Here is a 25,372-nt window from a genome sequence, read left to right on the forward strand (position 1 = left end):
GAAAAAAAAAAAGAGAAAATTGAGTTTCAGATGGATTAAGTGGCTCGCCCAAGATTATACACTTAAAAAGGGGGCATGCTAATTAACCTTTTAGTGAAATTCTATTAGCACTGGGTTTAGAGGGTTTCATGTAGACATGATTTATTTTGAAGACACTATTAACCCAAACTCTGGACCTTTTCAGAAAATGGTAGTAGCCGGGCTATTATTCTGTAGCTGCAGGCCTCTGGGTTTTTGAACAATGAGGGCAGATTTAAAGGGAATACTGTGCACTGGTCATAGTCACTGAAGAGCCGGGTCTGTTATCTATCCCTGCATACAGATGGCACCACCTAGGAATTTACTGATGTACAATGGTTTCCTCCTCCTAACTCACCCAACTTCACTCACTGTTTCCAAGTGCACAGCAAGAGTAAAGGATGCTCTCTCTAAGCTTCTGCATGCACCAGCAACACGGGGCTGTGGGGATATAGCACTGCCTAAACTACTTGAGTCTAATTTTAGTTCAGCCAGCTGGAGCTGGCTTAGCTGAGGAGCCACCCATGCATATCACATCTCTTTTCCTGTAAGAGGTTAAATAAACTAATATAAGCAAAGGGCTGGAACAGTTCAAAGTGATATTGATAAGTACAGGAAATATAGGAATTCTAATCCCAGAAGCACACATTGTCAGTAATATGTTAGCAATGGCAGGGGCAGGGGATAGGGTGACATAGAACAAAGAGCCGGGAAGTATTATTTTCTGATGCCCCTGGGTATGACTTGTTGGCTGTTTTGCTCTGAGCAAGTGCCAATTACAAGGATTCCTGATGCAATACAGGGAAGAATAGAGCAATTGTGATATTGTTGTTGTTGTTTACTTTATTGTTATTGCTTCATAGGAAGTAACGTATCTAGAAATCTAAAAAATTCAGAGCATTTGACATAAAGTTGGATTTTCTCTTCTATCAACTCAGTTTGAAATAATCTGCTTCATTACATTCAGGATCAAATATAGAGCTTGAAAATAGACCCATGGAAAGAATAAGCGTATAATCAGAGTGTTAAAACTGCCAAATTCTCAGCCCCTAAAGTACCACTGGCGCTAGCCAGGATTCCTCTGAAAAAGGTACTGCTTACGTTCAGACACCTGAGTCATCTTCAGTGCTCCCATACAATGTACACCACATGTGAGAGAGCTGCTCTTACACGTGTTTACAGTAAAGGTTTAATTCGTATTTGATACAGACAATGGCAGGTATTCTTCTCATAAACCCCAAGAGTAGACTAGAATCCATCTCCTTCGTTTCTGTATGGCCCTTTTGCTAGCTTTCGGCATTCACATTTTAACTGTGCACATTTCTAACTGGGTACCCACAATCATTACATCACCAAGTGTTGCGTGAAACCCTAAAGGACTTAAATTCACAAAGAAACTGAGCTCGAATCTTGGCCATCTAAGTGATGAAATCGCTATCAGTGTTGTGTTTGATAAAGAGTGTCCATCTGTTCTAATCAGATGGACTTCTCCCACTTCAGATGCCTCTGGTAATTATTTACAGAGCATTGGTTTAACTGTGTCTGGATTTGAACCTCAGCTCTCAACCAAAAAAAAAAAAAAACACCCCAAAACAAAATATCAGCTTGGCTGGGTATAGTTCCCTTGCAACCTTCTGGTGAATAAAGCCTTGAAATTAAATATGTATATCTGCATCTAGATCCATGTAAAATGTTTAATTCCCCCTCCCTGGCTTGCCTATTACATTTTGTTCTATTATTATTGACTTAAAATTGATAATCCTTTAGTTGAAATTTGTTGCACTGTTGCTGATGGTGGTGCAATGTGCATTAACTTTAATAGACAAAATCTAGCTACTAGGTTCCCATGTAAGTTGTAGTTTAAATCTGGTTTTAGAGGAAATCCTTTGCTTCATTTCTTAAGCTTCATTTGTTTTCATAACTCCACATTCTAGCCTCCAAGCCATCAGCCAACACTACGCCAATTAAAACAACAATAATTAAATCTGTTTTGGGGGGGTTTGTTTTGATTACTTTTCTGGAATATTTGGAGTACCTCTTGAGAGGCATTCCACTAGAATGTTGCTCTTTTTTATTATATACTCCCACAATTACTTATAAAGGCCAACTCTGGTGAATATCTTTCAATAAACATGCTTTGATCTCCCACATACATGAACCTTTCATTTCTATCTTGTGCTAAACTTATAATTTATATTTAGAAACTTTGGCATGTCAGTATTTAGTGGCTTCACTTAGCACCTGTTGTCAGTAAACTGTCTTTCGGAACTTCAAGCAATATTTATACATCAAAGCCTTGTTTTAGAGATGGATGATTTGCTCCAAAACAGTGAAACTTAACATTGATGGGGTGGGAGGAGCAAGGCTTCATCACAACAATGGAATATGCAATAAAAAATCGGGGAGGGGAATTATTTTCAAAATATCCATGTTATTACTTATGAATTTCTGATATGTGCTCAAGGAGAAAAAAGTTGAGAACTGCCATCATAAACAAAGTGAAAGGTAAAATTATAGTCATATGTATCAAATAGAGCCCCACCATAAAGAAATATTCATGAAAAGAGGACGGGAATGTCTCAGATTGGACAAACCCAGATAGCACCTCTCCGGAACTCATTTAAATGGCTTAAGAGAAAAGGAAGCTATCAGTAACAGTAAGTTAATATTTCCTAGGTGCAAATATACGAAGAAGACTTCAAAAAGGAGCGATCAGACCGAGAAAGACTTAATCGAGAAAAAGAGGAGCTACAGCAAATCAATCAAACTTCTCAAACCCAGTTGAACAGGCTGAATTCTCAGGTATAAGTCCAATAATCTTTGCCAGCACTTATGTATTTTATTTTTATTTTCTCATTTAAGAATCTAGACATTTTGGCTTCTGTTAATTGCCATTGGATTTTTTTTTTTTTTTGAGAGATTAGCACCTGGGATGAAATCATTCTTAAACAATCTTGTAAAGAGATGAAAATGACTAGAGATTTCTTTCATCTTAAGTATATTAAGGAGTTTTCCAAGAAATTGGATTCCAAAGTCTTTTATAAAATCCAATTCTTTTGATCTTTTTCTCATAATATTTATCTTGGTAGAATGGGAGTTGGAACTACCTAGCACTCAAATTCAAAGCCAAAACACTCTAGTACAGTGAAGTTGTTTCTAAATTCTTATCATTTTCTTTGAAGGGCTATGTTGGAATGTTCCTGTCTTCTAAAAACATACATACTAAATGTCATTTATATACCTAGTGAAAGCAAGAATTTTGTTCAGTGGGTTCCCAGATTTAAAGTAACTGGAAGTAAAGTAACTCAAGGAAGCCAGATAATGTTAGCCACTTTATTAAAATAGAATATTAAATGTAAGTATATTAAAATTAGGTGCAACAGAATTTATTAAACATAGACTCGGGAAGTGGCCATGATGGGTAAATATTGATGTTAATGAGGGAAATGTAGCTAACACAAATTTGGCTTAAGAAAAAACAATGAACCATGAAATTTTTAATTTGCAAAATTATGCAGTGTTTTTCAATAAATAAGGACTTGTTGTGGGACAGGCTGTGACAGCTCTGTAGCTTCAAGATTCTTAGTCTTAGAAGAGATTTTAAACTCTTTGTCATCGCCTTCTTCCTAATACAAAGTAGATTGTGAGTTAAATTTAGTTTCTTCTTTGACATCTTTTTTAAGGATTAACTTTAAATTCTTAGTTTTACATGGAGAATTATTTGGCAGAACCATTTCCTTTCTAAGAAACTGGAAGGAATGAAATAACGGTAAAAATATAATACAATGCTTTTTCTGAAAATAATTCATGCAGCATACTTATACAACAGTGGGTGAGAAAATGTTCTGATCATTCTTGGTGAGAAAATCACTGTCTCAATTTGTATGCCTTACATGCAAAGCTGCCTTAATTTTTTTGAAGTTGTCACTGCACAAATCATTTTACTTCCTGCCGTATTTTAATTTTATTCATTCTACTACATTAAATGCAGATTGATGATAAATATTTGTCTAGACGGGCAATGTTCTTGCCTTTATAAAAGCTGTAGTACAGCCAGAAACACACAACCAGATACTTACATTATAGACTATAATTCACAGTAATTTTCATTCCCGTGTCATCTGTCAATTTTGATTGATATCAAAAAAAAATGTATTGTCTAATTACAGTACAGTATAACTGCTTATGAACTAGGGGAGGATCCTAGTGATATGCTAAAACTATCAAAATTTTCTTTATAATGATAATCCAAGCATTTATTCTTCAAAAGTCTCATTTACTCAGGTGAAAGGAAGACAGAATTCACCAGAGGTAATAGATGGTTTAACAATCTATGTTAAATGTATTAACAGCAGATTAAATGCCATGATAGAATAGGCATTACCTTATTTGATTAGCATATTACCAGTGGTCAAAACGGACCACTTGACCAAAGGAATTTTTAGGTCAAATCGATCTGCCACTAGTTGCTTACATACCAGAGTTTATTCTTCCTATCACGAAGGACATTTTAAAGCAATGACTGGTAAAACAGTGTGGTGAAGTGAAAGATACTTAGGAGATTATTTAAGGATAAAAGCCCAATGTTCATGCCTGCTTTGACAATCAGTGAGGACCTTGAACAAATATTCAACCTTTCTGTGCTTTCTTTTCTTCATCTGTAAAATGACAGAGTTGGAGTAGATGATCTCTAAAATGTTTCTTATAACTCTAAAACCTCTGTCTCTAAAAATAAGTTGCTTAAGCTCTCTTAGCATTCTCACCTGTAAAATATAGATAATGATACCTACCTCATGACTTCACAAAGTTGTTCTCAGGGTTAAGTGAAAAAAATCTATGCAGAAACATCTAGTTCAAGTAATGGCTCACAGGTATTTCATAAATAATCTGTTGGAAGGGAGAATTTTTAATAGTTTCATTTAGTTGTATAATTAGCCTGCCACATTCAGTGCCTCGTAATCTAATTTTGATGCTTTCTTTCTGCAAGGCATTCTGCTACATGCTGTGAGGGAACTAAAAAATGATCCATTCTATTAAAAGACTCACAAGATAATGAGGGGGACATATATAGTCTGTCCTCATCATTTTTGCAGATTCCATTTTTGTGAATTTGCCTACTCACTAAAATATATTTGTCACCCCAAAATCAATTCTTGTGCCACCTTTAAGGTCATTTGTGAACTTGTGCAGAGCAGCAAAATACTTGAGCTTCCTGACACACTTGTTCCCAGTGGAGGTCCAACAGGTGATGCTGTCTTCTTCTTTCAGACCTCTGTAAAAAGTGTCCTTTTCATGGTCTATATAGTGCCACATTTTTCACATATTTGTGGGTTTTCGTGGTGATTTTACTTTTTTTTAATAAATTTATTCTGTTTTATTTTTGGCTGCGTTGGGTCTTCGTTGCTACATGCGGGCTTTCTCTAGTTGTGGCGAGCGGGGGCTACTCTTCGGTGTGGTGCGCGGGCTTCTCATTGTGGTGGCTTCTCTTGTTGCGGAGCATGTGCTCTAGAGCGCAGGCTCAGTAGTTGTGGCCCACGGGCTTAGTTGCTCGGCAGCATGTGGGATCTTCCCGGACCAGGGCTCTAACCCGTGTCTCCTGCATTGGCAGGTGGATTCTTAACCACTGCACCACCAGGGAAGCCCCTGGTGATTTCATTTTTTTAAAATGGCCCCCAAGCATAGTGCTGAAGTGCTGTCCAGTGTTCCTGAGCACAGGAAGGCTGTGATGTGCCTAATGGAGAAAAGGCATGTGTCAGATAAGCTTCATTCAGGGATGAATATAGCGCTATTGGCCATGAGTTCCATGTTAATGGGTCTATAATATTTATTAAATGAGGTGTCTTTAACAGAACACACATAAAACAAAATTATGTATTGATTGATTTACAAAAATGGCATGCCAGAAGCTGGTAGGAGCCTAAGCCTGCATTTCCCTGGGAGAATTGCTACTTCAGTGTTCACAGTGACTTTATAGAGCATAACTACCATGAATCATGAGAACTGACTGCACATAGTACACATTAGACTATAAAAAGTCATATAGTAAATGTAAAATGCTATCTATATGGGAGGACCAAAGGAGAGAATAATTCTGATAGGTAGGACTTGGAAAGGTATCATACAGTAGGGGACATTTGACCTTGCTTTATAGGGATATAGGGATGACAATAGCATTACTAAAGAGTCCAAAGAAAACCAGCTTTCCCTAGATGTGTCAGATGTTGGGGGAACCCAGCACAGGTGACTCTGCTGGATGAGGTTGGGCCTCAAATAGTGAGAAGCATGAAGTGTAGCAGTGTGCCTTTGAACAAGTTACTCAGCATCTCATGCCTTAGTGACCTGGTCTGTGAAACAGGAATAATAATGTTAAGTATCACATAGGGGTATTGGGAAGATTGAATGTGAGTTATTAAGTGTAAAGCACTTAGATCACTGTCTGGCATGTATTAAGTGCATATGCAACTTTTAAAATTTATTGTGGAAGCCTTTGACTGTACAATTGACTAATTCCAATTACATTCAATAAGCAGTAGAAGCTGTTTCTATATCCATATCTATGTCTATATCTATATTTCTATCTAGAGCTAAATACATCAACCTAAAACTGAGAATTATAATGGCCTCAACAAATTGGAATAACAATTTTAAACTATCCAACTTTCCAAACTTCATTTGGGAATTTCAAGATAGAACCAGTGCCTGTCTGAAAAATCCAAAACTCAGCTATTTTCGTTGGCATGACTGTTATCGGTGCTTCAGCCCCTTGATTTCTGAGTATATCACTGCCCTCTGGGCCAAGAGTAGCTTTAGAACATTTGAGCTCTTTCTGATACACAAATGCCTTTGTTTTGTCCACAGATAAAAGCTTGTCAGATGGAGAAAGAAAAACTAGAAAGGCAATTAAAACAGGTATGTTGATCCTTACTTAAATTCACCAGCCCTCTTGTCGTGTTTTTTTTTGGTTTTTTTTTTGCGGTACGCGGGCCTCTCACTGTTGTGGCCTCTCCCGTTGCGGAGCACAGGCTCCGGACGCGCAGCTCAGCGGCCATGGCTCACGGGCCCAGCCACTCCGCGGCATGTGGGATCTTCCCGGACCGGGGCACGAACCCGTGTCCCCTGCATTGGCAGGTGGACTCTCAACCACTGCGCCACCAGAGAAGCCCAACCTCTTGTCATGTTTGAAGTGCCAACTTTAAGTTTTACACATTTATTCCCAAGTACAGCAGTTCCTCATGGTCCCAACTGAAGGCATTTTCAAACTCTGGTACAGATGGCCTAGGACAACTCATGCTTTTCATTGTCAACTAAAATGTCAGTGGAGAGTTAATGCTTAGGTACCACCAAGGCCTCTCAACCCTAACACTCATGAAAAGCACATGTTACAGAACACGTTTTTACAGTAGCACAAGCTTTAGTGTGTGTTCATGCAAACAGATTTCTTCATAGACTCACAAACACCTGGGAAATATATTTTCTTGGTATTTCTTGCAGTTGCTTACACAACAGTGGAAAACTACGTCAAAGACTTGTGGCTTCTTTTGAGAAAGTAGAGTGTCTTCTTGGGTATTGGAGCATTCTAGTCCATTGGTTCGCTAGTAGCCTTAAGGAATGAATATTGTTTCTCTTAATTCCTAATTTCCTCTCTGGACTTTAGTTATGTCATCAGTGTCTCTGGCTTCAGTTTAAGAAAATTTATTTTATGGCTTAAAGGCTGGTTCTTCTTAAGCAAGGACTCTGTGAAGATAACTCAGAGACACAAAGTTAACTCTACATACATTTTCAAGTGTTTCTAATTTCTTCAACATGGAAAAGTAGCTACAGCGTCACCTTAAGCAAAATTTGACCTGTGAGCTTCATCTGTATCAGTCCAGAGTCTGCATTGACAGGCCTCCTATCTTGAATTTGTTATTATGCCAGATTTAGGCTAAACCTTAAGATTTCAACCAAACTTTGTGGTTGTATAAAACAAGTATCAGTGTGATTCCCCAATTTCACCCACTTCCCATGACCAACAGCATTGTTCTCCTCAGATGTATTTCCCAACCAGTAACTACGGCTGGAATTTCCACCTACGGGATCCATGCCTACCGACAGACCCTGGGGCTGTGCAGGATCGACAGAAGTACCCAGTAAGTAAGAGCTCCCATTGCAACAAATAAGTGCTTATATCTCTAATAAGTGCTAATATTCTCTTTTGGTAGAAATGATGTCTGTCTCAGGAATTTTGGCACATAATACTGTCTACATAAAGAGCCTCTATTTATCTCAGCCTCTAATTTGCAGAGTTACAGTGGTCTATGTACATTATAATTATCTTTGGGACACTGTATCCATAGGACATATAGATAGGAATACATTAACTGAAAGGTATCGAATTGAGCTAAAATTCCAGGAACAAACATGTAACACTTTATATGGGTCATTTTTAATGACATACCTGACTCTACCAAAAAGACATTTCTGTGTATAAAGAAAAGCAAAGTGAATATAGCAAAACAGTCTGGGAGATACCTTTTTCAGTTGTAGACTTATATTCAACTACTATGAATATTGCTACACCTGTGCAAAATAGTTTTTGACATTTTCCAGTTGAAAGGATCTTCTTAAAGGATCCAAGAAAAAGTGACCCACTTAAGTTGCTCTCTATGGCGGTGGCTACCCAAGCAAAATGAAGTGAACAGTGGAGCCATTAGTTGTGAGTGAAATTGATTTGGACAGTCAACCAGAATAAGTCAGACCCAGAGCACCCTCTCTTTCCTTCTCAATAACAGTGTTCCACCCACCATCCCCCATGGTCTGGAAGTTTGTCTCTACTCTCTATTTTTGCCTACATAGACAGAATCTTTATACAGGAAATAAATCATGCATTTTTCTGCATTTTGGATTGGCTCAGACAACCTCCTCCCCCTTAGTTATTATTAACTGTGTTTCTAATTAGGCAAAGAATCTGAGATTTTAAATCCTAGCAGGATTTTCCTAGCAGGACATTTAAGGAGTACATAGTTCCCTTAGTTGCCTGAAACTTCTCACACTTTTGTATTTGAGTGTGACTCTGAAGCCCTTTTCCCAAGGGAAGAGATAATGACTCTTTGGGTGGTGGAAGGAAGGATGTCAGAATTTAATGAGCATCTCTTAGTTGACCCTGGTGCGACACAGCATACAGCTGAGAATTTGGTTCTTTTTGTGTTGTTGGTTGCTTCTTCTGTCTGCTCTCCCTCCTCCATTTTCTTTTTTCTTTACCCATTTGCTTACCTTTTACTTTTCACTAGAAACATTTCTGGGAATGTCCAAACACAGCTATCATTCTGTATTTCTTTCAGAATGTAGAAGGAAATTAATATTGTGGGAAACAAAGAGATAGAAATTTACTAAGGAGTTTAATTGGCTGCAGGTTAGGGAATTGGGGGAAATACTCTCGTGGAAGGTTAACTGTAAATCCAAGGACTCATTCAAGTTTGCCTACACGTAAAAATGACTATTTTCTTCAAATCTTCGTTTGTGGAAAGAAGGCAGAAGTTCACCTACTATAAAAGCTCCTCAAACCTTTTCTATCAATTACAAGAGATAAGTCAGTCCAGATCACTTTAAATTATCATCAAATTTAAAAAAATATTATCACAAAATAAACGTCTGTATTTGAAACAAGATTCCAAGCCATGTAACAACTACATTTTCAATCAGTATTCACTTAAACAAAATCTCAGTATAAGGAGAGAAATTACAGAAACTCCCAGAGTTCATTTTAAAAGACTATTTCATGTTTCATGCTTATTTCTAAGCCTGAATTAAAGCACATGCAATAGTTTGTAAAATTATGGTATATTCACCTTCTTTTGGCAACTGTCCTGGAATATAAAACTGAGGCTCACGTCACTTATCCTATGTGTTATTTGAGACATCTAAAAATAAACGAGGAGATGAAAAACAGAGGTGATCTCATTTCCTCTTTTAGCTTTTTGTGGACCAAAAAGAGCCAGGAGCCTAGGTGTCTGAGTGAGGGTAAAGTGGGGTCAGGCAGTACCAAATGCAGCATTTCTTAGCGTCTTAGATAATTGAACTCTTAGGCTACTTTCAGTGGTCTGGCAGCCCTGTAAAATGCCCCCTATTGGCTCGTTGTTAGAGAAAATTCTCCTGAGTTATTTTCAGGTGGTAATTGGATAATAGAACAAAGGGCCTGTCTTCTCTGGGTCTTGGGGAGGAGGTAGAGGAAGCAGGAACAAGCATCTGGAGCAGGAAGACAGACCAACCTCCTTGGCAGGGAAAGCTGAGATTCCTCTGTTCTAAGTGGCTAAATACAAAGATTCTGGCCTTGGAACTGTATTTTGAAATTCAGGTCTATAGTTTATGATTTATTTCAATGCAATTTGTTTAACAGGTTTCCTGATGTTCAATGTCTAGCTGTTCTTAATTGGTGTAAATCTAGGAAAAAAATCCCAAGAGAAAAATCCAAGTCTAGCCTCTCTTCTCACTGACTTTCTAATCTAAACTACGCAATTTAGAATAGTTTCTGCAGAGGAACAAGTACAAAGGGAAAGATTTTCGCTCCTTTACCATCCTGAGCCACTATAAGCCATGTCCTCATGTAATGGCTTAGATTTCTTCCTTGAGCCACCAGAAAACATTAAACTTGTACATTGTTGTCTTGGTCTTCCTGTTGCCTCCTGTGCGAGGGTTTTATAAGGAGTATTGTTGATGATAAATTCTTTTGTTTTATTTACAGGCTGTAGTAAGTTTTACAAAAGTCTTTATACTTCGGCACATATCCGAAACACATCTGGTTTAAAATAAATAAATAAATAAAACCACAATCGCAAAGTAGTAGACATTCTGGCTGAACACAGAGTGGATTTAGGAGGGGGGTAGGGAGATGGTAATAGTGATGAGGGAGATAAGAGGGGTGAGCAAGGTTGGCCCCTTTGTGTTGCCTGCATAACAAAAGCCACATAGGGTAGTTATATTTTTAACACGCCACTATGTTTGGTTTGAAGCCCATGCTGCTATAATAATGTTTTATTGTTCCACACAGCCAGACTATCAGTGGTATGCTCCCGACCTGTTTCCGCCAGATGTGCAGGACAAGGCGAATGGTAAGACCGCAGCTGTATTGAGCATTCTTTCATGTTTACATTTTAATGGGCTCTTTTGGGGATGTTTACTCGACATATATTCACTCATACTCGGGAAGGACCCACTATAAAGTTGAGTTGCGTACACACCTCTAATGTGATGCACCTGGGGTTAAATTGAACTCCTTTAGAAAAAGAAAATGTTCGAATGCAGAAATGCATAGATCTCAGTTCTGGCTTCTGTTCCTATTCCATCTCAGAGTCAGTATTCCATCCGGGGTTAGAAATGAGAACTTCCAGCAGAGCTGCATTATAACAACAACAACAAAGTTCTGTGATTCTACTGCAAAAGACAGACGCACATCCACTATTCCAGGTTGAGTTTGCTAGACAGATGTTTTAAATGTCACTGGCAGACAGACAGAGGAAACCAAAGGCTCAGAGCTGTGTTCCCTAATGACTAAGTGTCAGGCTCCAAGTTTAGGCCAGAGTTGCCCACAATGCCCACTTCTAAGTATGCTGAGAAAAATGAAAAAGTCATCTACCAAGTACTCACAACTAAGAGTACTCTTTTACCTTATTTTTCTTTGGTTTACCATTCTCTTCTTTCTTTCCAGAATCTGCTATACTTTCTACTGCTTGTTTCTCTGGTCTCATGAGGCCACCCAGGAGTGGGCTGAATAAACTGGGCTATAATTATAATCCCTCTTGTTTTCATCACATATAATCAAAAGTCAGCGATGTCTGCTGCATGTTTAAAATTCCACATGACACATACCTGTGACTCTAAGTTGTTAATTTCCAGAGATTGGAATCTATCTACAAAAGCTGAAGAGGAGCCATATTCCAATTTCAGGCCGTACTTGGAATGTTATCTCATTTAGTTCAGATCTGAGGTCACAGAATTCTAGTTTTTAGTACAAGGAATCCGTTATGGAGTGGAAGTAGAGAGCCGGGGATACCATATGTAATTTTCCAGTTGGGAACTTCACAAGTCCAAGGGCTTTTCATGGTAGTCTGCATAAATGGAGCCTCCTACAGTTGTGCGGCACACAACCTGGACAGCTGTACACAGCAGCACTGAGAGTGGCAAAGGCCGTAGCTCACAGTAGCATTATGGAGAAGAAAGATAAAAAGTGAGAACTCTATAATAAAATGTCTAGGTATTTATCAGAAAACTGTAGGACTTTCTTTTTTCTTTTCTTTCTACTACTAATATAACCATTCGTTTTAATGAAGTTCTTGGGTTCCAGTCATAAAGGAGAGCTTTTAATAGAAAGGCATACTATTAACCATAATGAGTGTTGCATAATGTCTGTGCAATTCTGAAATACATTAGCTGAGTTGCCATCCAATTATAGTTTCCCGTTTTATATTATAATGGTCTGGAATGAATATTAAAGATATTTTCTCCTGAGTTGGAATTTAATCACTAGAAAATACAATTATGCAGTTGAGAATTCAATAATATCATAAAGCCATTTATATATCACTATTGTATTCGTCCTGGACCAAAGTAATAGAAACTAATGATTATATAAAATAGGAATGAATTGTGATGATCTTCAGAAACTAAATAACATGCAAAAATATAATCTTATAGTCAGTGTGTGAAACCTACTGATTTTTGTCTACTTGGGAAGAAATATAAGAGCTCTGTGATATATAAACATGTTGTGTGACAGGGTCTACAGATATAAAGTAAGTTTTATTATTATACCATTTTACAGATGAGGAAACTGAGGCTGGGAGAATTTAAGTAGCATGCCTAAATCACAGAGTTAGGAAGATTTAACCCTGGGATTAGATTCCAGGTATATAACACTTCAAAACCTGTGCTTGAATCATATCCTGTAGTGCCCTTGAAAAGCTACCTCTCTTACTATATTAAAATTCTCTAAAATGGTAGATATAAAAATGACAATGGGGGTCTTAACTTGGCTAATTATAGGTCTAGTATCTAACCCTCAATAATCTCTTCTTCCTAAGAACTCATAGCATATATTATCTGTGCTTCTCATTCGACACTTAGAATATCACAGGTAAAAGACACAGTACTATGTAAGAATAAGTGCATAATAAATGTGTTACGAGGTAAATCTTGCTTGGGCAGTCCTGGTGGAAACTGAAGGGTTATATTACCATTTGAAACCTGTCCTCTGTACCAGCACTGCTCTGCAGCTGACTGTGTCTTGTCTAGAGCAGGGAAGAGGGCTGGTCATGACTAGGGGACTATTATAGAAAGAAACCTCCTTACTTTAAAATCTACCTGCTTGGAATTCCTGTTGCCCCTCTTCTAGCTTCCAAAACTGATGCTGTTTCAAAGCTCAAGCCAGAAGCTCTGAAATCACCCTTGTTGCAAACATCTCACGTGCCATTATTTAACTGCAGTAGTGATTCTTGTGATTTTTTGTTTTATTTAATTGGAAAGCTCCTTTTGCTTTGTCGATCCAACACAATTGCTCAGAGTTCTTAAAAATAATTGTGTAGTATTGATTGTTTAAAAAAATATGGGTTTAAAGAGCTTTTATTATAAAGATATTTTTATTGTCTCATCATATGACCAATACATTTATTCTCCACTATTCAAGAATATACTGCTAGTCAATATAGCCTGTGTTTTGGACTAGAAATACCAAAATGCAAGCAATGGAAAGAAAAATGAGTGGAAAAATTAGACTCTGTTTCTGATAATCTATAAACAAACTATTTCTGAAAACTGCTATACGTTTTATTCATGTAATAAATACCTAAAATATTTTATTTATATTTAAATAAAAAGGATCCTTTTTAAAATGTGGGTATTTAAATTAATGTTAATTAGTACATATGCTTCCTAGATTGTCCTAGTTCTCGGTTTTTATTAATTTCCTATTACTCCTGACAAATTTATTTTTCTGACCCCAATATATGTAGGGTATTTTTATCTTAGTATCTTCCTTTATAATTATTCCTCTTATAATTTAACCTGAAATAGTGGCTCCAATGTCTACACATAGAGTGGCAGCCTTGTGATTTTTAAAAGGGACAGTGGGTACAAAATGGGTGACTAAACGTCTGTGCTACTGCTAGAGCCTCCTCTGACATTCCCAGGGTCTGCGACAAGAACACAAGGAAAGCTGCATACTTTATTTGTAAATATTTAAACATTATGGATCAGGCTTAGAAGCTATTAAAGTATAGTCTATCCTCCTATTGATAAATATAACTGGAAGGCCAGCGTCAAATTTAGAACACTCAGATTCCAACCAGTTCTGTGCCAGAACGCAGTGGCACAGGAAGACCTGAGCCATGACCCACCCCCTTCCCTCCCACCTACCCACTGGGAGGAGTCTTGAGCGTGAATTTGAGGACAGCCAGCAGGCACATCCCAACTTCAAATACCCCTCACTACCCTACAAACAGCACCCCTTGGCTTCGGGCCTGGGGAAGAAAACCACATGGGGCCTGGAAGCAGACCCGGGGTCACCTAGCAAAGAATCTGGGGGTCTGCTTGTGGGTGCCAGGAGCTTGTTCTAAAGGAAAGTAGGCCCACATGTTGAGAGGGAGTCTGGCTGGAGCAGGGCCAGAGCAGGGTCCTCTGAAGAGTGGGGACCCAGTGAAGGGCTCCCTGGCCGAGGATTAAGGTCAGTTGGTACTGAGTACAACATGGAACAGTCTTCAGGTCAACTGATTTCCAGCCTTGCTCTCAGCTACTGTCTGTGGTTATTTTAGAGTGCTTTGGGGACACACTGAAAATCAAACGTTCTTTCAGAACCTCAAGATTTAAATAAAGGTTTTCAAGGCTTTGAGACTTTCCTAGCTTTCTCTCTGCATAGCATTAAATAATGCATTTTTCTACATGATGTAGAAAATGCAACATCTACATGATGTCCCCAGATGTCAACGGGTTACAGTTTCTGTTTAAACATGTGATTTTACAAAGAACTTTTAATCTCATTTTATCTGTTATCAGAATGAGATGCAAAATGACTTCCATGTTTCCAGAACAATTATGGCACAGCAGAGTTAGTATAACCTTGAAAGCATTGAAAGGTTGTTTGTTTCCTCCTTTTTGAAATGTCAAAAGGCTATGTTTTCTGACTCTATTGTATGCCAATCACTTCTGTACCTTCCAAAATTTTCATATGGTATAGAGCTGAACTTTGTCTAATAAGCTGGAGCTCAATTCTTACATATTTGGAATGGCATGAAATGTAGGCATGCAAGATTGTGTTGTGAGCAAACATCATTATTTCTTTACAATATAGAAGATCAAAGCCCAACCATTATAATTGGCCTTTACCGATGTCTAATAATAAAGAATTAATTGAATACGGCCTGAATTCGTTTCCTAGGGCTACCATGACCAAGTACCACAAACTAGGTGGCTTAAAACAGCAAAAATCTATGCTCTCACAGCTCTGGAGGCTGGAAGTCTGAAATCAAGGTGTTGGTACGGTCGTGCTGCCTTCAGAGCCTGTAGGGGAGGGTCCTTCCTTGCTTCTTTCAGCCTCTAGTAGTTCCAGATGTTCCTTGGCTGCGGCAGCATAAGGCCAATCTCTGCCTCTCTCTTCACGTGGCTATCTTCCCTCTGTGTCTGTGTCTAAATTTTCCTCTTCTTATAAGGACACCAGTCATATTGGATTAGGCTAATCCAGTGTAACCTCATATTAACCTGATTATGTCTGCAAAGCCCCTATTCCCAAATAAGGACACGTTCACAGGTACCAGGGGCAAGCACTTAAACATATCTTTTGGGGGGACACGGTTCACCCAATAACACTAACTATATGCCAGAAATTGTTTTAGGGGCCTTATATTTATTATCTCGTCAAAACCTTACAGCAACCATGTGAAACGAGGACTGCCGTTGTCCCTGTTTTGTAAATGTGAAAACTGAGAAGCAGAGAGATCATGTAACTTGTCCAGCCCCACATGGTTGGACATGGCTGGTTATTGGCTGGGACACAGACAAGCCCACACAGTGTAGCTCCAAAGCCCACAATGTAACCACTAAGCAATATGGACCACCCCATGCTCTGCATTAAGTAAAATGTAATAGTGTCATACTCTGCATTTATTCTATTTAAATAAATTCTAATGGTCCTGTCCTGAAAACCAGAATCTTTATTCTCAGGGAGTGGCTTTTTTTTTTTTTTTTTTTTTTTTTGCGGTACGCGGGCCTCTCACTGCTGTGGCCTCTCCCGTCACAGAGCACAGGCTCCGGACGCGCAGGCTCAGCGGCCATGGCTCACGGGCCCAGCCGCTCCGCGGCATGTGGGATCTTCCCAGACCGGGGCACAAACCCGTGTCCCCAACATTGGCGGGCGGATTCCCAACCACTGCGCCACCAGGGAAGCCTCCGGGGTGTGTCTTTTTATAACTGTCTTTATTTAAACATTACAGGTGATTTTACATTGGTAAATGGCTTGGATTAGTTGGATTTTTTCCATTTCCTAATAGTATGAAGAGATAAAGGAACCAGTGTAAATAGTAAAAAGTACTTAAGAAATGTAAGAAACAGAAGAAACTTAAAGACCATACTTTGTATAATTTTCAATACAGATGGATAAAATATTACAATATTTTTTTATCAAATACATTACTTTCTTAATAAAGGAAATTAATAGAAACTTAGAGGCAGATAATTTTATGCCTGTTTCTAGATTGTTTGAAAAGAATTACAGGAGAAATGCCACCTCACCTTTAATGCTCTAAAGGTCAGCTTATCAGTAAACTAAATGATTTTGCTAAAAGAATAATAAAGTGCAAAATTATATTTACATGTACAGGAACATATGAAAATACAGATGGTAAATATATTCCTAGTCAAACATTGATTTTATAAGCAAATACTAAACATTCTATTTAACATTTTGTATGAATAGATATAGAAGATAGATAGATGATAGATAGATCAATCCTAGATGAGAAAAATGCACACAATAAGTCTAGACTAGTCGCAATTCCACCAGGTAAATAAAATTGTAGTAATTCTCTTAAATGGAAGATAAAAATCCATAGGGAAGGAAAGCAAGGTATATATTTTATTTTTCTGCATCCCAACTGGGAAGAAAGTCTACTTACCTAGATTTCCTTACTGTTCATGCCTAACAGTTCACATTCTAAGAGGTTAGTGGGCATGTAGAGAGCAGAGTCCCCTCAATCCTTTTAAAACCCTCTGTGGCGCTGATACCCCCTCCACTCTTAACCACTGTACTTTAGATTCAGCTAAAACTTGATGTAGAGTTGAGACATGGTTTCTGCCACCAAGATCTCTGGCATCTATTCAGATCACTTTGGCATCAGGCTACTTAACCTGTGCTCCTGTGAACATGGAAACCTACAGTGTAACCAACACCATTAATAGATAGTTACTTACCCAATTAGTGGGTAGAGTCCTTCACCAAGCAATAAGGCAAAGCCAACTCTTCCTAGCAGGTGAGGACCCACATTCCCTTGTGGTGTTTCTCTTGTCCTGCCCCCATAACTGCAGAGCCAAGTCTCACAACAGAAGTCTCTAACCAACTTCACTATATAAGGACACTCTGCCTTCCATTCTAGGAACTCAAGACCTGTATTTGCCTTTTTTCAGATTTGCATTCTGCCATGGATTATCTCATGGGCCATAGCTGCTCTCCATCTAAAACTTAGGGGTAGTAGCCCTTGCCTCTATACCTATTTCACAAGAGTGCTATAAAAACTACACAGGAACTAATTTTTCTTAATGTTTTAAGATACCTAGAGGTAGGTATCATTAATCATTAATTAAACTTTAGGGTTGGTTAGACCAGTAGATCATGCTTCTGGATCCAAATTTATGTTCTCACCATATTAGATATCTTTTCTTTTTGGAAATGCAAAAGCTTTTTAATCAAATTAAGGAATGCTTCCAGACTTTAAAAAATTATTATAAAGTTATATTCCCATCTAAACACGTTTTTACCTATATTTTTATATTTTCTCAGTTTAGTGCATAATCATGTCTAGTCTGTCTTTAAAATACACCAAAAGTTCAGGTATATATTGTAAATGAATTCTTTGCCATAAATTGTAATTCGGTGCCATAAATTGCATGTAATTTCAAAAACGTACACTGCAAATATCTTAAGAACGTTATGCGGCTAAGTTCCTGTAGAAACTGTAGCTAACATTTCTGAGAAAGTAAGATACGTATTAGGTTTAATATAACTTTCCAAAAAGGCATTAAATATTTTTTTTCTTTTTTTATTGAGGTATAGTTGATTTACAATATTATATGAGTTTCAGATGTATAACATAGTGATTCACAATTTTTGAAGGTTATACTCTCCTCATAGTTCATTAGAACATATTCATCCATTCGTTATAAAATATTGGCTATATTTCCTGTGCTGTACAATAAAGCCTTGTAGCTTATTTATTTTATGCATGGTACTTTGTACCTCTTAATCCCCTGGCACTTTCTTGTCCCTCTCCATTCCCTCTCCCCACTGGTAACCACTGGTTTGTTCTCTATATCTGGGAGTCTGTTTCTGTTTTATTATATTCCCTAGTTTGTTGTATTTTTTAGATTCTACATATAAGTGATATCATACAGTATTTATCTTTCTCTGTCTGACTTATCTCACATAATACCCTCCAAGTCCATCTATGTTGTTGCAAGTTGCAAAATTTCATTCTCTTTTATGGCTGAGTAATATTCCATTATATATGTATTATGTATTATATATATTATATATATCCATTATACATGTAATGGATATATATAATACATATAATATATTATATATATATATATATATATATATATATATATATATCCCACATCTTCTTTATACATTCATCTGTTGATGAACACTGAGGTTGCTTCCGTATCTTGGCTATTGTAAACAATGCTGCTATGAACATTGGAGTACATATCTCTTTTTGAATTAGTGCTTTTGTTTTCTTCGGATACATATCCAGGAGTGGAATTGCTGGATCATACGGTAGTTCTATTTTTAGTTTTTTTGATGAACCTCCATACTGTTTTCCACAGTGGCAACACCAATTTACACTCCCACCAACAATGTCCAAGGGTTACCATTTCTCCACATCCTTGCCAATATTTGTTATTTATGGTCCTTTTCTTGATAGCCATTCTGGCAGGTGTGAGCTAATATCTCATTGTGGTTTTGATTTTCATTTCTTTGATGATCAGTGATGTTGAGCATCTTTTCATGTGCCTATTGGTCAAATGACTGTCTTCTTTGGAAGAATGTCTGTTCAGGTCATATGCCCATTTTTAATTGGGTTGTTTGTTTGTTTGTTTTGATATTGAGTTGTATGAGCTATTTATATATGTTAGATATTAACCCCTTATCAGTCACATCATTTGCAAGTATTTACTCCCATTCAGTAGCTTGTCTTTTCATTTTGTTTCCAGTAGATACCTTTCTATGTAATGGCCGCAGTTCTCAGAAGAATATTTTTTCAACCTGAAAAAGTAAACTTTTATCTTCCTGTTACTAAAATGTTAGTTTAGCATATCTTTGAAATACCAAATGCAGGGCAGCAAGTATAAAACATTTAACATATACTAAAACATTATCATGAATCAGGAAAACACCTTATTTCTTGGCATTTATGCAATTTTTTTTCTGTTGCCATGAGTAGACTTCTTTGATTTTGCTTTCCCTATGGCACTTATTTGTGGCATTTTATCCTGGTCTTACTAAAATATTCCGTCACATCGTAAGAACTGTGATCTTTTCTATGGCTTCGGCAAGAACGCACCCAATATCGTATTTTTAAAGTACTTTATTTGGCAGTTATCTCTCTGTGGGATGAGTACTGAACCAAATAGTAACACATATGACTCACTTGCATAAGCAAATGCCAGAGCCACCAAAATGCCGGCAAGAATGAGAAGTCGTCTGTGTCAGGCATGATTAAGACGAGGCCACAAGTGATTTCACGTAAGCATATGTCAGTCCTGAAGATAATAACCTTCCATTTGCTGCCTCTTGATTTCTCAGTGTAAACTTGTGGGTGCCCATGAATAAAATACTTCTTTTCTCGCCAGCCTCGAAGTTTATGTTAGCCCTAAGCCAGAAAAAGAGAAATGAATTTTTAATTTTCAATCTGAAACATTTTCCTGCCGTTTTTCATAGGTTTCTCCTCAGAAAAGAAAGCCAATGCATAGAAGCACACGCTGTTGGAGGAGCACACAGGCCGAGGGAGAGCTCGGCTGAGGGCCCTCGTTCCTCTTTTTACTGTGGCTTGTGTCTGCCACACCTGCACATCACCTCCTCCACTATTCATACCTGGTAATGTTTCCCTTTGGCACGGATGGAGAACAAGGCTGTGACAGCTGAGATCCTGATCAAGTCCTAGGGGCCAAAATTATACAACCTATCACAACTTCCAGCTTCCTCGAAATGAGAAAATCCTAATGTGATGGTGATGGCTTTGCTGCGCACATATATACCTAGACAAGTAGTTCAGAGACACATCGATCTGCAGTTAAATCTGTGTTTTTCTTCCTGTGCATCAGCGTAATTATTAACAAAAAACGTAACTCAGTCTTCTCAAACCAATTAAAACGGAAAACGAATGTATCCAGATTTTATTGCAATTAAATTATACAGTGATGTGACAGATGTCTAAAGATTAAGCAGGTTTAAAAGTATTCATCCATTTAATAAGGATTCTACTAGAGGACCAACTGGAGATCATCTTTGCGAGGACGTATAAAGCAGGAGTGTGAGATTCACAGATGTCTGTACTTCTAGAAGTAACTAAAGAAAACCAGGAGCGTCAGCTGAAGCTGCAGTCCAATAAACAATCCAGGGATAAGGGCTGAGACTATCTAGCTCCAACTTCCAAAAGTTATTCTGCTTAATTCCAGCTCAATCGTTTTTGTTTTTTCAATTTCTGGAAATACTTGAAGCTTTGTGTAATAGGAAGATGAAAGAGCCTTACTAAGCAGTTAAATACTTTCAACCTCAGTCTTTGGCTATTTAATTCTTTAATTAAATTAAATTCGTTAATTCACTAAAGCTTTGTTTTTTCTACAACTGATTAAAGAGACAAATCATTCTTGGCCAATACTTCAGTATAAGTGAATCCGAAAAACAATAGTTACATCATAACATTTTGGTGTACTTTTGAAAATTTCCATTTCCTTGAATTAGTGAAAAAGTCATTGTAATCCAACTTCTAGTAGTGGATTAAGTTTGCCAACTGAGGTGTGCTCACCAGAATAAAAATTGAACGTATATATAAGAAGTACCCCTTGGTAGCCTTGTTACAGGTCAATTCAACAGCAGTAAAACATGATTTAATCGTGCCATTACTATTACTGAAGTCATCCTATTACTAATTAGCAAACTGCCAAACATTGGCAAGATTGTACAAATGCTAATGTATTGGGAGAAAATCCAGTTTGGGTGAGACCTAATTTCATTTCAACTCCCGGTGGGTGACTGCAAATGTGCAAAGAGGACCCCTTGTTCAGAGTACTACTGTAGTTCCAAGAAGACAGGTTTCCACATCCCCGGCCTGCGAGTCAGCCAGTCCCTCTTGTGACCCTCTCCCAGAATCATTTGGGGACGTCTCTGTCTCAGCTCATTATAAAGGTCATACCCCTGTGCTGTGGCACTTGCTTCATTATCACACACGGTCTGTGGAAACTGTGTGAGGAATAGCTCTATCCCTTTGAAAAGAGAGGAAATCATACCACACAGTGGTCTCTATTACTTTGAAAATGTAAGACCAGGCATATTTTAAGTTTTCAAAGGTCATGGAGAATTCAATCTTTGACTTGAAGGTATCACATGAAGAGAAAGATGTATTCACTTTCTCATGGTTGTGATGTGATGTCAGAAGAAAACCTTCCTTGGAGTCTAGTTAGGTCTGGGATTGAGGCCAGCCTGTAACACTCACTAGCATAGATTTTTTTTTAACCCCATTTTCCTTATCAACAAAAATAATATTTAAGGCTAAATTTCTAATATTATTAAGCATGGACTAACTTCAGATGGTTTTTCTTAGTTTATTTATTGAGCTCTATCACCCAGCAAGAGAGGTATAAATATCCCATTGTTACAGGTGATTAATCCAAGTCTCATGGCAAGAAAATGGCAGAGCCAGGATTCAAAACTAACCCAGGGCTGGCCGCCCAGTTCTATGCACGCTATAATTCTGCTTCCTAAATTATTCCAGCAAGTTCCACTTGTTTTATGGTTCTTTGGGTCTTCATCAATTCGCAGTTATAAGAGCATACTTCTAGGAGAAAGTATTTTGACAAAAAATACTACATATTTTATAGAATTTATGTTACCCCCTGGGTTAAGGGAAGTATCTCATTTAAGCTCCTACATAGAAAAAGGAAAATGTACATTTAACGTTAAAATGCATTAAAGGTAGAACTATGGGCCTGATTGGTTGCTTTCATGTATTGATACTTTTTCACGTAGCTCAGACACTGGTCGAATTGAATCTAAAAGACATATATCTCCCAATTCAGTGATTCAATTTAACAATTATTCTTTAAACACTCACTTATTTTCGAAAATGTCCAGGCAGCTCAAAGCATCTCACACTGATTCTTTGTCTATGCACTAATTTTGGTGGAGTCCATATTTGGAGGGGAGGACAGAGTCATTTAGCAGCCATTATTCTCCCCAACTTGAGGGTCCCTTTGCCCCATTTCATTTCTGTCACTTTCTTCTAATCATCCTGGGCACCTGCAGGATGTTAAATCCTAGGCAGATATAAAATCAGTTGCACTGCTGTTGCAGCCACACTATGATCCTTTTGCTGGCTTAAAATTGCTTAAGCTCCAAGTACAAGCTCAAAAGAAAAGAAAATCTTTGCTCTAATCCTTACTTTTCAATAATTTTAGAAATAGTTTCTCTTGCCTAGTTTCCATCTTATATAACTACCTCTTCACTTTCATCAGTCTTTGCTCCAAGGGAAAAAGGTGTTAAGGGGAAACAGTTATACCTCCAGACTTTGTGATTCCATAGAAAAGGGAAGTTTTACCAGCACACACATGCTATACACACACGCACACACACCAGGCACCTACACACACACACACACACACCACACACACACGCCCCACCTCTGCCTCCCCAGCCTTCCAGGCAGCACTGTGGGACTCTAGTTTCTCCATTTGCGGCTGGGTAGATATATTCAAATTGAAAATTTTGCATAATAAAGTTATGTCTTTCCGTTTTGCCTCAAATGCTGGTGTGTGTGTAATATATTGCCAAGAATATTGACAAACTCTATCTTAAGCCTCCTACAGGAAGTGATAATGTTGAGATCTAGAACCAATTAACTTGCCAATAATTGCTGAGTAATAGGAGGGGAATTTAACGTTTGTGGAAATGCGTGAGTTTCACCAGTTTGTGTCCTGCGCCCAGAAGCTTAGCTAATTTCTCTCTGCTCTTCTTCCACCTTATTCCACTCCAGCAGCAGAAGGGGGAGCACAATATATGAGGCTCACGGAGTACTGCTTTGGTAAACTAAACCCAACCCCAGGGCTTCCCAATGCTCTTAACCTATTCCCGAGAATTAGTTTGTTGGGAGAATCATCGTATGAGCTGATTTCCCTGAGTCTGCGCTTGACTGGGGGGAGCATTTGCACATCTGCGGGGGAACCTCACAGCTCCCTTCTTCCTCTCCCCCTCTGCAGCCGTCAGATGACGACCCACATCAGCCAACACAGACACAGAGGCATCTGGCAAGCACGAGGCCCCCTCCACTTGGAGACGCCTCTGCAGGCCGAGAGGCTGGCTTTGCGCTGGGGAAGCTGCTGTGTGTCGCTTCACGTGCATTTGCCACACTCGGGCCATTTCCATCCGCCCTGGGAAGTGGGTGCTGAGGGAACACATGTGTGAGATCACAGGGTCCGGCCTAGGCTGAGATGATACTCCGCATTTCTCAAGAGGGGTTACAGCATTGAGCAGGATTTAGCATATGTAAAGAATGAGACTTAAGCCTTCTCTCCTCCTTTGATTCTGTTTAACTTCCATAGGTTCTTTCTCTCTGTTCCTGGGTGGAGACCCTAATGTCTTCCTGCTTCCTGACCACTCCTGAATGCCTACCAAAAACATGTCTTTCCCTTCTGTTTCCTTTATTCAGACTTTTCTCGTGTTCCTTTTAAGTAACGGAAGTTTCTAAAAGGCAAGATGGATGCTAGCATGAATGTAAGCAGTATGATCTCAAGTTCTCTCAGATGTGGTAACTTACACGGAGGTCTCCAGATTCCTATTACTTAATCCAGACCCCTCTCCCGATTCCTAATAAAGAGCTCAGTGCATCCCAAACTGTGATGGATGCCATCGTCCCTTCTAAACCCACTCTATTTCCTATTTTCATCTACAGAATTGTCATTCATCTAGTCCCATAAACCAGAGACCTTTGAAACAGTAGCAAAGCAACATTTTCGGCATATTATGCTTTACTATTTCGAGAAAGGTAAAAATGCAACCGAAACACAAAAAAAGATTTGTGCAGTGTATGGAGAAGGTGCTGTGACTGATCAAACATGTCTAAAGTGGTTTGCGACGTTTCGTGCTGGAGATTTCTAGCTGGACGATGCTCCACAGTCGGGTAGAACAGTTGAGGTTGATAGCGATCAAATCAAGACATTAATTGAGAACAATCATTGTTATACCACGCGGGAGATAGCCGACATACTCAAAATATCCAAATCAAGCATTGAAAATCATTTGCACCAGCTTGGTTATGTTAATTGCTTTGATATTTGGGTTCCACATAAGTTAAGCGAAAAAAACCTTCTTGACTGTATTTCTGCGATTCTCTACTTAAACATAATGAAAATATTCGGTTTTTAAAACCTCTGCCACGCAGCACAATAACTCTGCGAGTTTGACCAAAATACTCAACCTCTATGAGCATCAGGTTTTCCTTGAATAAGTATCCCACATAGTATTTGGGGGCTTCAGGAACTTCTGGTTTGCCATCTCTGTTTTGCCATCTCTGTTTTACCAACTCACCATGACCTCCAAACCTCATGTCACCCTGGATGTAAACCTGGATATGAAATTCGGAACCTTCCAGAGGATCCGCAAGTAATCTAATCCCTGAAATGAGTTTCTCATGGTTTGTACAGTCCGTCCTAAATATTTGTGGGATCATGGGGATTGCATTCATAGCATCCCACTACAGCCTCCTATCTAGTATTTGTGTACCCTGCCTTGCCCTCTACCACAGCTTTATTGCCTTGTTATTTTTATTTTTACTTTCTCTTCTGCCTTTTTTCCACTTAGTATTCAGTCTCTGACATTTTCTCTAACTTCCAACTCTTT

At 38.4% G+C, this 25,372-nt stretch overlaps 1 protein-coding gene and 1 pseudogene across 1 annotated transcript in view; both read left to right on the forward strand.

The window, feature by feature from the left end:
- The window catches only part of TNIP3 (TNFAIP3 interacting protein 3), a 100,421-nt gene extending 80,189 nt beyond the window's left edge, over positions 1–20,232 (forward strand). The window contains exons 10-14 of the mRNA XM_007464861.1: positions 2,695–2,820; positions 6,877–6,927; positions 8,049–8,147; positions 11,045–11,105; positions 20,201–20,232. Of these exons, the coding sequence (XP_007464923.1) occupies positions 2,695–2,820; positions 6,877–6,927; positions 8,049–8,147; positions 11,045–11,105; positions 20,201–20,232 (369 nt within the window). The remainder of the gene's footprint in view (positions 1–2,694; positions 2,821–6,876; positions 6,928–8,048; positions 8,148–11,044; positions 11,106–20,200) is intronic.
- A 4,829-nt stretch (positions 20,233–25,061) lies between these two features.
- Positions 25,062–25,372, forward strand: part of LOC103080800 (NADH dehydrogenase [ubiquinone] 1 subunit C1, mitochondrial pseudogene) — a 14,761-nt pseudogene continuing 14,450 nt past the window's right edge.

Source organism: Lipotes vexillifer, unplaced genomic scaffold, assembly GCF_000442215.2.
Source record: "Lipotes vexillifer unplaced genomic scaffold, Lipotes_vexillifer_v1.1 scaffold231, whole genome shotgun sequence".
Lineage (NCBI taxonomy): Eukaryota > Metazoa > Chordata > Mammalia > Artiodactyla > Lipotidae > Lipotes > Lipotes vexillifer.